General features: G+C 46.5%; 1 protein-coding gene across 1 annotated transcript in view; it reads right to left on the bottom strand.

The window, feature by feature from the left end:
• The window catches only part of LOC147707020 (meprin A subunit alpha-like), a 90,899-nt gene that overhangs the window by 41,723 nt on the left and 36,930 nt on the right, over positions 1-12,246 (bottom strand). Inside the window, exon 10 of the mRNA XM_086926245.1 lies at positions 1,073-1,288. Coding sequence (XP_086782371.1) covers positions 1,073-1,288 — 216 coding nt within the window. The remainder of the gene's footprint in view (positions 1-1,072; positions 1,289-12,246) is intronic.

The following is a 12,246-nucleotide window of genomic DNA, read 5'->3' as shown; positions in this document are numbered from 1 at the left end:
CCTCAACAGGATCTCACCCCTTTATGAGGCAGAACTGGAAATTGTATCATGCATTCATCTGGAAACAATCAGTTAACGAGGAGTAAATAATATACATCTTTGTGAGACCTGCACCTAGCTTTTCCTTCCAATGTGACAAATGTAAGACATTTAATACGGTTTTAAAATATATAGACTTATTTCATTTGTATATTTATCTTTTTTTCCATGTTACTGATATCCACATTAGGTCTCTTCAGTGATGACAAATAAGATCAATAGTCCTGCAATGTCACTTTCTGTGATGTCACTTCTTGTGATGTTACCAAGGGTGACTACTCCACTAGGGCAGAGGAGCATCACCCAACTGCTTTCTCACAGTGTGAGAAACAGAAACCCAAAATGATGAAACCACCATTTTATGGTTCTGCTTCTTGCACTGCAAGAAAGCAGAAGTGTTTGGTTTGGGTGGGCGGGTTTGCTTCAGGGCAGGGGAGGAGTGCCTTGCCCACTGCTAAGGGCGTTGACTGTTTGGTCGGCCCTCTGGGGCCGACCAATCCAGTCATGTGCACTCTGGCCTTTCTCCATGTAAGCTGCTTCCTGTTCCTGCCAGAGGCAGGAAAGCAGGAGAGAAGGTCAGGAGCAGAGATTACGTGAGACCCTGGAAGGTAAATTTATTTTATTTTTAAATTAACCCCCCGCGAGACCCCCCACCAGCAAGAACTTAAAAGACTCTAGTTAAACATTTTTAGTTATCAAGGTTTCATAAGAAAATTGACCCCATCACTGCTTGAGATATTCCCTCCTGTGCTGAGGGTCAATGATAATGGGTGTGGTCATGACGGAACGGTTCCGTCATGAGCACAGCTCCATTGTGCCTCATGACGGAACCGTTCCGTCATGAGCATCGAAGGGGTTAATAGATTACAGTTAACGGAAACCATGGTCTTCGTCAAGTTGATTAAATGTAGTTATAAATGTGCAAAAAATGCATTCTCTACCTTGATGATGGGAAGATAAATTAACGGCACATACGAACGTTCTTAGTCTTATTCATATTCCAAACTATCAATTTAATAATATTCATAAATACCTGTAAAAGTGTGCACTTTTTGCAACTTGCGAACGTTTCCAGCACCATCATCCTTTCTAACCCAGATCACAAGCTTATCCGTGGGGCTTCCAGTCATCCTGTAGAAAAACTGCAGGCACTGCTCTGATCTCTTGGGGTACAGGATGCGAGATTCCAAAAGAGCACTGTTACCCGCAGTTCCTGAGTTGGTGTTAAAACTCATGAAATATCCAGCATCTGTAGAGAAAATGCAACGCTTTGAATCAACATTTTTACATAATTTTATTACAGGTCTTGAAATCACAACTTTGGAATTTTGGATCCTTAAAGTGCATGATACTATTGCCATAATTACTATAACACTTTTTTTTATCAACCTCTGAGGATGATCGTGTAAGTTCACCAACCTGGAAGACTCAATTCCAAAACTTTACATGAATTACGTCATTTAGTTATCTCTATCTTGGCTCACAGACCTGCTGTATTGCTGTGTATAAGAATATGAATTATTACGGTAAATTTGTACTTGATCCTCTCAGCTCCAGCACTCGGGTTGATGGGTTTACATTTAATCGTTCAAAAAATCACTCCTATCTACCTCAAAAAACCCTCTCCATCACGCAACCACTATGGAATACAAATGTATTCCGAAATATTCATGTGTTGCACCAGTATATCAAACAGTGGAACGCTGTCCCATCTGGTGTGCTCCAAGTGTCCCTGATGCACCAATAACAAATTGAAAAATCTGACTTTTATCCTGGATAATGATCGCTTCATTGAAAAACAGGTTTCTAAACTGAGATCTCCTTGAATGTACCATTTGAGGTCACTCTGTTCGACCCTTTCATTCCTACAATCTTGTTTTCAGGTGGCTATTCACTCAGACATGGCTGTCTTCTGGAAACCAAGGAAAACAAAATGGTGGTCAGTGTAATGCTTGAATGACTTCTAGGGAAAGACAACAGGAGTATAACCCGTAGACCAGCTTGAGATCTGGGCATACATATGTATTACACAACAATATCTCAATCGGATTCAATAAAACGGCAGGTATACATATATATATATATATATATATGTACAAGACATTACAAAAGCACGGATAAAAGGAAGAGAGACTCAAAATTTCAGTTTTTTGGAAGGTGCATATAGCATCATATATTTAAGAGCACATTTTCTACAAGACAGTTAAAGCAGCACTGTGGGCATAGAATGCAGTGGCAACCAAAGGGGGCTTTGTGCACCAGGTGATATTGGAGCAAAGAGTGACGACGCAAGTGACAAATGGGTGAACACAGCGAAGGACGCAAAGTGACAACGTGAAAGAACAATATGTACAAAAACAATGGTCTGTCCTCAATAAATGAGTCATTAATATTGGATTGGGAACCAAGGTAGATGATGCGCTATGAGTTGCGCTGTTTTGAGGGTCGACGGCGTTTCGATCCTATCTAGTCAGGATCTTCATCAGGACCGGGTTGCCAGTTTTAAGTTAGTGCTGCAGGGGAAGGAAAGGACGCCTGAGGGTCCATAATGGAGAGTGTGGGACGCGGTATGGGTGCGAGGCCGGAAGGGGTGGGGGTGGGGCAGGGTGGTAACCGGGGTGGGGAAGGCTAGCACATCAAGGTATTGTTTGTCGCGGTCGCGGAATGATAGGGAAGAGGTCGGAGGGGACAGGCCCTGTGTGTGTCTGCACCAGGTGGTGGCCAGGAGTGCGCTTGCGCGGGGAGTGGAGTTAGGTATGTGCACGGGCGTAGGAGGAGTGCAATTGTCAGATGGAAGCACCTTGTGTGGTGGGAAAACAAAGCACGTTCGCTGGCATAAGGAGTGGAAACGGCAACCGTGGAATGGAGAGCGCGAGTACGCTGGAAGGGGTGGTGGCAAGTGAGGAGGTTGACTTCTTGGCATTGGCGTGAGGGCACAGTGGTTTTAGTTCCCTGGGAGAAGAACACAGTGGTTGCGGGGCAATGGGCGGTAAGGGGAGTGTGGAAAGGACGCACAGGGAGCTGCTGTGCTATGGGTAGGGATGTGTGTAGGCTAGGAAAGGAACTTACAGGTCCGAGTACTGGCCAGTGTGTTCTGGGATGGTCCAGTAGCGCAGTGTGGCACTAACCCTGTTACCATGTTATAACGAGGGGAAACATCCTTTACAACGCAACCTTTACCACGCAGTGCCTTTACCACGCAACTTTTACAGCGCAAACCATTACAGCGCATTGCGCTGGGGGGCGCTCTAGGATAGGGAATAAGTTTAATTTACTATCCAACACCTTCCCTAGTGTCCACGGGGACTGGAGTTGGAATAGTAAATTAAACTATTCACTATCCAGCACCCCAAAGCGCTATGCGTTTGTGGCACAAAACAGTGAATACTACAGCGTTGTAAAGGTTTTCGTTGTAAAAACCGCTTTGTAAAGGCATGCGTGGTAAAAGCATGCGTTGTAATGTCATACATCCTATAACGAGGGTGTAGATCTAGATGGTATCAGTAGGTGCTTGACAGAGTCCGCGGTAAATTTCCTAGGATCCCAGCGAATGGGGGTAAACAGATGGAAAGGTCTTACGAGGCCGGGAGAGAAGGGGGAGGGGGAGGGAGAGGGTTGGGGGTGAGGGTGGCGGTGGGGAGGCAAATGGAGGCGCAGCTGAAAAAACGTACAAAGTCGTTGGGGCAAAAGCAAGAACGGAGCCCCGTTCTGGCCTGTGTGGCGTCTTGTTGGAAGGAAAAGGATATGTTTAGGAGGCATGGTCGATCACTCGACCCACTGCCTAAGTCTCGTCAATGGTACCTGGATAAACGGGGAGGTAAACGGAGGCCGATTTGTATGGAGTGCAAAGGGTCCAACTAGCAAAGAGAAGGCTCTCGGGCGGCAGTCTTACCGGTGGTTAGAGGTCCACCATCATCACTCACAACTGGCCCATCTTGCCTTTGCAAGGTCCTTCCCATGAACCCCCCCTGTTCTCGTACCAAAGTGGGCAAAATCTTGCCAACCATCTCGTCCATGCCATCATATGGCAGACCGGGTCCACGAAACCTGACTCCTTAACAGCTGCCTGGGAACTTCCACCAGTAATAGGACACTACTGGTGCCAATCCTGTATTGTTTGTGATCTCACCCACAACAGGAAAGAGTTTCGACACAATGACAAAACCTACCCACTCAAAACCTTCACAAACTGCAGATCCCAGACCGTGATCTAAGCCATTCGTTGTCCTTGCGACCTGGTGTACATCGGCCAGACAACCCAGATGATCAAACAAAGGATAACACAACATAAAAGTAGAATCCACTGTAAGATCCTGACGGCTCCATGGGTTTCACACTATGTTGAAATGAACCATACTGAACTCGAAATGTCCTGGCAGGTAGTCGAACAGCCTACCTTACCCATCAGAGGTGGCAATCTCCAGAGCCTACTGAACCGCAGGGAATTTAAATGGATCACAATCTGCAACTCTGTTAACCAGGGACTAAATACGCTTGATGAATGGAACAGCACCATACAAGTATAAAGCCCTCACCAGTCCAGTTCATCTCCGCCCATAACCGTGACATTAGATGTCCCCTCGGGCCCTGGCTCCCCACTTCGTCTAGGGCCTCCAACTAACCCTACAGCACCCAACCACACCTGTGCAATCTTGCTCCGCTGTCCCTGGTATGCCTGCTCTAGCATCACTGTAACTATCTGTCAATGAGCCCAATTGATTTCCAGCCCCCAAGAGTCGATGGTTAATCTCAGACATCCCCTCCTGGCCCGCCCCGGCCATCTCTGCAGACAGTCCATTCCCCTGCCTGACCAGCATATAACAGGACTAGTGCTGCTAACTACATGTCAATTAGGCAATATTTATCTGTACCACACTTTGACTGTGAATCCCCAATGTTGTTTTCTTAGTTCCATATGTGTTCCCATTTTATTGTCCTGCATATTCCGGAAACTTTATTCACAGTACATCTGTTTTTATAAACCACACTCAACTGTGATTACTGTCCAATCGTTGTGCCAACATTGACTCTGTTTGTACTTCACTTGTTGTGACAACTGTTTTTATCATTTATACGGATCATACACTGTAATACAGGCTTATTGTTCATCCACTGGATGCCCCGCCCGCCATGTCCGGCAAGTTTGTATAAGCATGCCCTTGTCCTGTTCATTTCACTTGCCGCTACACCCCATTCAATTTTGCACTTCATAGTCTGTCCTCACTGGCCCCCCTGTGATGCCCGGGACCATGCGCCCAATCACCATACCGCACGTTTCTGGCCACGTCCACCCCGGTACTGCTTTGGGCAGACTCCTTCGATTCGGGTACTCAGGCACCTAATCTGATCTACTAATCAGATCCCCGAGTGCACATCAGCCCCCATACTTCAACGGTGGACCTCTACCAAGCGGTAAGCCTGCCGACGAGAGCCTTCTCTTTGCTAGTTGGACCCTTTGCACTCCGTACAAATCGGCCTCCGTTTACCTCCCCGTTTATCCAGGTACCATTGACAAGACTTAGGCAGTGGATCGAGTGACCCGACACTGCCTCCTAAACGTATCCTTCTCCTTCCAACAAGACCCCACACGGGCCAGAACGGGGCTCCGTTCTTGCCTTTGCCCCAATTACTTTGTAAGTGATTTCGGCCGCGCATCCATTTGCCTCCCCACCGCCACCCCCAACCTTCTTCGCGCATCATCTACCTTGGTTCCCAATCCAATATTAATCACTCATTTATTGAAGACGAACCATTGTTTTTGTACATATTGTTCTTTCACGTTGTCACTTTGCGCCCTTCGCTGTGTTCACCCATTTTTCACTTGCGTCATCACTCTTTGCTCCACTATCCCCTAGTGCACAAAGCCCCCTTGGGTTGCCACTGCATTCTAAGCCTACAGTGCTTCTTGAATTATGTCTAGTGTCTCGTAAATTCCTTTGAGCTTTATTCCAGTTCGCCATTTTTTGCCTACTATGCCACTCCAGAAAAGACCCAGCCTCATACATATCAGACTCGGTTCTATTCCAGTTGAAGATGTTCATCCAAAACTGCCAGCCAAGTCCCCAGTAAAAGGAACATAGGCAACCCCAGATCAGTTTCAGCCGAATAAACCTCTTTTTAATGCATGCTTTTTCCCCGTAGGGAATTACAAGGTAATTATAGCGACCACTTTGTAACCACGCATGCCATTACCCCACAAGTCATAACAACGTCTTGCGGGGGTGCTTGATGTTGAAATCATATCATTTACTATTCCAACTCCAGTATGTGCAACAGTAGGGAAACACCTTCTGCTCCCCCGCAAGTTGTTGTTCCGAATTGCAGAGTAATGGTATGCGTGGTTACAACTCGGCCGTTGTAACGACTGCGTTGTAATTCTCTGCAGGAAAAACTTTTTGTGGTAAGCTATATTTAATGTTTCAGCCTATCGGGCCTCATGATTGAAGTGCAACTTGATTCCTATGGAAGAAGAAAACGTTTCCGACACCTGGGCATACCTGTTGCACTTAGGGCATCACACTGAGAAAAACAAAAAGTTCAGGTGTTGCTTGTGAGCCTCTCTGGAGGGATGTGGACTGGCGGTTCGAACTTGATTGGTCCGGGGAAAATATGATTATATTTGATCCACTCTGCATCACATTCACTGAATTATATGTGTGGCGTTGGTCCCAAAGGTATATTTAGAAATGTGCCATCCTTCCTTGCACCCAAATGCATAAGAATCACTGACATACCCTCTCATATCGCTTCATCGTGTCTTGTTCATTCTTTTGTCCACAAGATGTCTCAGGTTAGACTGAAGGTTTTTTTGTTACTGCTTTCTGCTCCTTAATTAGTGCTTGGAGAAGCCCCTTCTACCTTTCCATGGGGATTTGCAAACATGACTTTAAAATCTAGAACACTTGCAGTAAATCCTTATGATTTGGACAGAATATAGCCTATGAATCTGTGGCATGCGAGTCCCATAACTGCCACCAGAATAATAATATAACATAACAGATTTCACAAGCATGTGATAGGGTTGAATGTGAAGCAATATCTGCTTGCTGCAGTCTAAAGATTTTTGAAGTTTCCAGAAAGTGAGTAAGGCAATATTGAGGCATATTCTGATTCTCAGAGATTACTAGCAGAAAAAGAAAATTGCCATGCGAACTTGCAAATCCCTCAAGAGGCCTCACCAACTGGCACTGTCATTAACGTACAGGATATGGGATCATGTGTCCGCCATACTGAGAAGTCAGTAATAGTGCCTGAATCACAGTGTTCCACATCAGTGGAAGGTCACACTGCAAACCTTCAGTGATAATACTTTTCCAACCTCAACAGACCAACACCGTAGGACAGTTCAGTCTCTAACACAATTTGCTTCTATTAATCACATCATAATTTGCTTGGCAGTTCCTGCCTACTACCTCACTTCTTCATGCCATACTTCTCTGCAATTTTTAGTACAGAGGAATACACGTTGGGCATCATTCAATTATTGATGGGCAGCACACTAGACAACTGAGAAAGAGCAGGGCTTGTTCTCCTCCCCAGGCAGAGGACCACCCACCATAGTTAGAGATCCCCACCTGCATAGCAAGTATCTCTTTTCTAAAAGACCCTCTGCTGGTGCAGAGGCCTTTTGTGTTTTTCATAAAACACCCCCCCAAAATGGAACTTGCTGTGTGAAAAATAAAACAATAGCCCTGATGAGCAATGAGTGGGTAAAGGGTTTCTGCTGGAGTTGTCAGCTGAGGTTTCATTGTCAGGGACAAGTTTATTCCTCCAACTGGTCAGTATGTGCCACCTAATCTGTCACAACACAGAGATGTATTGGTATTGCTTTCATTCTGATAAAGTCTTAATCCAGATTCTTGCCATCCATTACCTTGACTGTTGCAAATTTGTAATCATTGCCCCCAACTTGACGAACCCACCCACATGTAATATTCTAAGCAATCTGCATAATTGTCAGATTCAGACAGTTTCTTCAAGTGTGCAACTTGAGATTTGAACCCAACCACTGGTGTGATTTGTAGCCAAATCCACTGTATATATTTGTTGTTGAAATTTGATGCAAGCAGGACCTTGTATAAGAGGCTGAGTATCTGGTCTATTACAAGCTTAAACACTGTCCTATGGGCCTGGAGGGTGGCAGGGTGTCACTTTGACACCCTGTTGCACCCCTCAATTGTATATGGGTGCACATGTTGCAGACATTTATGTCTGCAACATGGCACTGAAGCAATTTGCATAAAATTCCTTTTTGGGTGTTTTTTGTTATTTACCACCAACTTGTAGTTGGTGGTAAAAAACGAATCCTAACATGGGACAAGCACTCATTTAAGTGCTCCCTACATTAGGAATTCTGTAATTTACCGAATCAGTATTTAAGAAATCGGTAATTTACCGACTCCTTAAATTACCGATTCAGTAAATTACCGAATCCTTAATTTTGGCCCCTACATCAGAAAAGCCTATTACCGGTCGGTAACGGCCGAAATTCGTTAATTTTGGCCGTTACAGACCGGTAATAGCCTTCCTACATCTGGTCCCAAGTTGTGTAGGTAGGTGCGCACACCTCACTAGTCATGGCTTTAAAGGCAGGGCCTAGTGTGCCTCTGCACGAAGACAGCCCAGTGCTGCCTTCTAAGTGTGAAACATTCTCTTTCCAAGAGTAAAGAGGTTTGTGTGCCATAAGGAAACTAAAGCAAGGACAGAGTCCCACTACCCAACACCTGATAGATATCTTAGTGGCAGATGACTTAGCCAAAGCATCAGAGCCAGATACCCAAGGTAGTAGGGAGGGGGGCCATCCATCATCTGAAGAAGATCCTGTTGGGGTGCCCCACCAGGACTCTGAAGATGATGAGGATGCCGACCAGGAAGTGGTTAATGAACCCAACCTGGAGAACACAGGGCTACTTGGAGATAGAGAGGACCTACCAAGGCCTCCCTTTATCCCCCCACGTAGGCCTACTGGTGTACCTAGAAGGGCAAGATCGCCTTTAGTGGAATCTAACCATTCTGGGTCATCAACAGGGTCCTCTGCCTCATCTCATAAGAGAAGAAGTTCACCTGAGAGGAGGGAAGATGAAGCTAGGATGAAGGAAGTCCAGCTTAGGATCAAGAGGCAATAAATTGCCCTTGAGAAAGAGACTCTGGCTCTTGAAAGAGAGAGACAAAAGAGGGGACTATAGTCCCTTGGTGGCAGCAACATCCCTAGTGCTAGGGATAGGTCTTATGACCACAAAAACCTAAGCAAGATTGTCCCTCCCTATCAGATTGGGGATGACATCCACAAATGGATAACTGCTCTGGAAAGGGCCTGCAAAGTACGGCAGGTACCCCCTAAGCAGTGGGCAGCAATCTTGCGGCTCTCCTTTGCAGACAAAGGTAGAGATAAGCTCCTCACTGTTAGAGAAGAGGATGCTGACAATTACAAAGTCCTGAAGAGTGCTCCGATAGATGGGTTTGGCTTAACCACTGAACAGTATAGGTTGCAGTTCAGAGACACCCAGAAGACACAGACTCAGGACTGGACTGATTTTGTAGATTGTGCTACTGAGGCTCTGGAAGGATGGTTACTGGGCAGCAAAATACAAGACTTTACAGGATTGTATAATTTGATTATGAGGGAGCAGATCCTTAAAAATTGCCAAAACTAGCTTTTACACCAGCACCTGGTGGACCCCGATCTGACCTCTCCCCAAGAATTGGAAAAGAAGGCAGACAAATGGGTCGGAACCAGGGTTAGGCCTAAAAATCAGGGTGGTGACTGGAAGAAAGATTCTACCAAACCACAAGAGAAAGGTGGGGATAAATCTAAAGATAAATCCAGAACAGGGCCCCAAAACTCCTCTGAGGGAGGTGGGTCCCAAACTCCTTCCTCTACTGTCAAGAAACCTTATTGCCATGTGTGTAAGACACCTGGCCACTGGAAAACTGACAGCAGTTGCCCAAAAACCAGCAATAACGAAAACATTCCTCCAAGTACTACTCCAACACCTCCTGTTTCTACTAGTAGTAATCACCCAGGTGGTGGAAGTGCCCCCAAAAATTTGGCTGGGTTTTCTTGGGGAGGGAACTCAGGTGGACTCTGGCCTAACCAGGTCCCCTACAACAGCAACTCTAGTCTGTGATGGTGGCATGGGTTTTGCCAATGTCACTGCTTATCCCAATACCTTGGGCAAGTACAGACAGGAGCCCTACATCAATGGTCAGACAGCTGTGGCCTATAGGGACACAGGGGCTAGTATCACCATGGTGACACAAAGATTAGTACCCTCAGAACAGCTTTTACCAGGGTTTACATACCTGGTGACCAATATTGATGGAGTCATGTCAGATCAGGCCATGGCAGTAATAAATCTCAGCTGGGGAAGAGTCATTGGCCCAAAGAGAGTGACAGTGTCTACAAACTTGCCTGTAGATTGTTTACTAGGCAATGATTTAGAAATCTCAGCCTGGGCTGAGGTAGAAAAAGAAGCCCATTCCAGAATGGTAGGCCTACCTGAAAAGGTTGGTAGGGCTGTGATGGCCACAGCCAAAACCCAGACAGATTGTAGTGTTGTGAAGCCTGAAACTATGGATCACTCCACTCAGACAGAGAGCATTGGGGAGGAAGAAAAGTCTCCCTCCCACCAGAACTTAGGTGAGGGTCAGCCTCCTCAGGGAACTGACCCTCCCCCTTGTGAAGGAACTGCCCCAGAGGTAGTCAGGCCTGGCCTGGCAGAGCCCCTGGTGTCAGTGGTCCCTTCCAAGGTGGTACCCAGTCTGGAGCAGGTAACCTGCCCCTATCTACCCTGCCGCAGTCAGCCCAGGGCTGCAGAGGTCAGTGGACCCCAAAGGGCCCCCTGTCCAGCGGAACCCCCCCTTCAGGAGATTAGGGGCACCCAGTCTAGTAACCCTAGCCAGGTGCAAATTCCTCAACACTCCGAGGGATCCCCCTCACCCTTGAGTAGGGACCTCCCCAGATGGACTCTGTTGGACCAAGGCAAACCTGGGATCCAGTGGTTCCAAACCTGCCCTGTCTCTCCAGTGGTCCGACCCAAGGGATCCAACCCTCAGCTGTAGGCAGCCAGAGGTTGACTCTGAAAGCATAGTGCAACTCAGTCATGGAAAGAAAGGCATGTATGGTGGATAGTGATTGGAGGAAGCTGAGCCCAACCTTAGTGGAGCCTCACTTCAGTACTCCATCCCAGCACCAGCCTTTTACTTTGCCAAAACACCCCACAGGTAGTGATTCCCTATGGTGGAGACTCTCTGATACCCTTAGGGTGAGGGATGGCTTAGTGGACCGTAAGACAGGGGGTAACTATGCTAGTGCAGGTACTTCCTTATATGACCACTTAGTCAATATAGGCTTACCTGAACAAGGTTAGCCTTATCTCCTTTCATTGGGGGGGGGCGTTGTCTAGGAAGGTAGATATCTGCCTATATGGTTAACCCCACTTTTTGCCGGGTATTTTGCTGGTTTTCGACTTAGTTGGACTGGGACCCTGCCGTTCAAGGCCCCAGTCTATCTGCTTTCTCTATAAAATGGACTCCATGTACTCTAGGTACATACCAGATTGGTTACTGGGTCACCCTTGTGAGCTCCTGTATATAGTACCTTAGGTACCCAGGACATAGGTGCACCCTAGGCCTACCAGGGGCTGCAGCATGTATTATGCCACCCCTGGTTAGCCTTCCAAACTGAAACCACAGGTCTGTACTTACAGCCTGGGTAAGATGGTGTAATCACCCCTCACTTAGATATAGCATATCTATATCTACCTTATATAGAGACACATAGTAAGCTATAAGTCACTCCTATGGCAGGCCTTGACAATCCTGGAGGCAGAGTGCTTGGTTTTGTGTGAGAGGGTGCCATAGTAGAACTGAGCCCCTCTGCAGCTTTTGGAACCATCTCCTTATAGCTGTTCTATGATATAGCCATACATATACTCTTAAGTGCATTATAATCCTCGCGGGTAATGCTAACTTTGGTTTGGCTTTATCAAAACATGTTGTGTAAGGTGTCAAACACTTTGGAATAATACCCCCTCCCCAATTCTGGCGGGGGTAGCATTCCACCATTCTAGAGGGAGACATGTAGTTACTGGTAAACACGGTTAAATTTAAAAAGAGCCCCAGCATCACAAAATATATGCTCCTGCCACAGACACGAGTCTGCCCTCCTGCTGCTGGACGAAACTCCAGCAGGGAAGACCTAGACAA

The sequence above is a fragment of the Lissotriton vulgaris genome, chromosome 6, assembly GCF_964263255.1.
Source record: "Lissotriton vulgaris chromosome 6, aLisVul1.2, whole genome shotgun sequence".
In the NCBI taxonomy this organism is placed as follows: domain Eukaryota; kingdom Metazoa; phylum Chordata; class Amphibia; order Caudata; family Salamandridae; genus Lissotriton; species Lissotriton vulgaris.
Note: the sequence above shows the minus strand (reverse complement) of the source record. Positions and strands in the feature narration are given on the sequence as shown.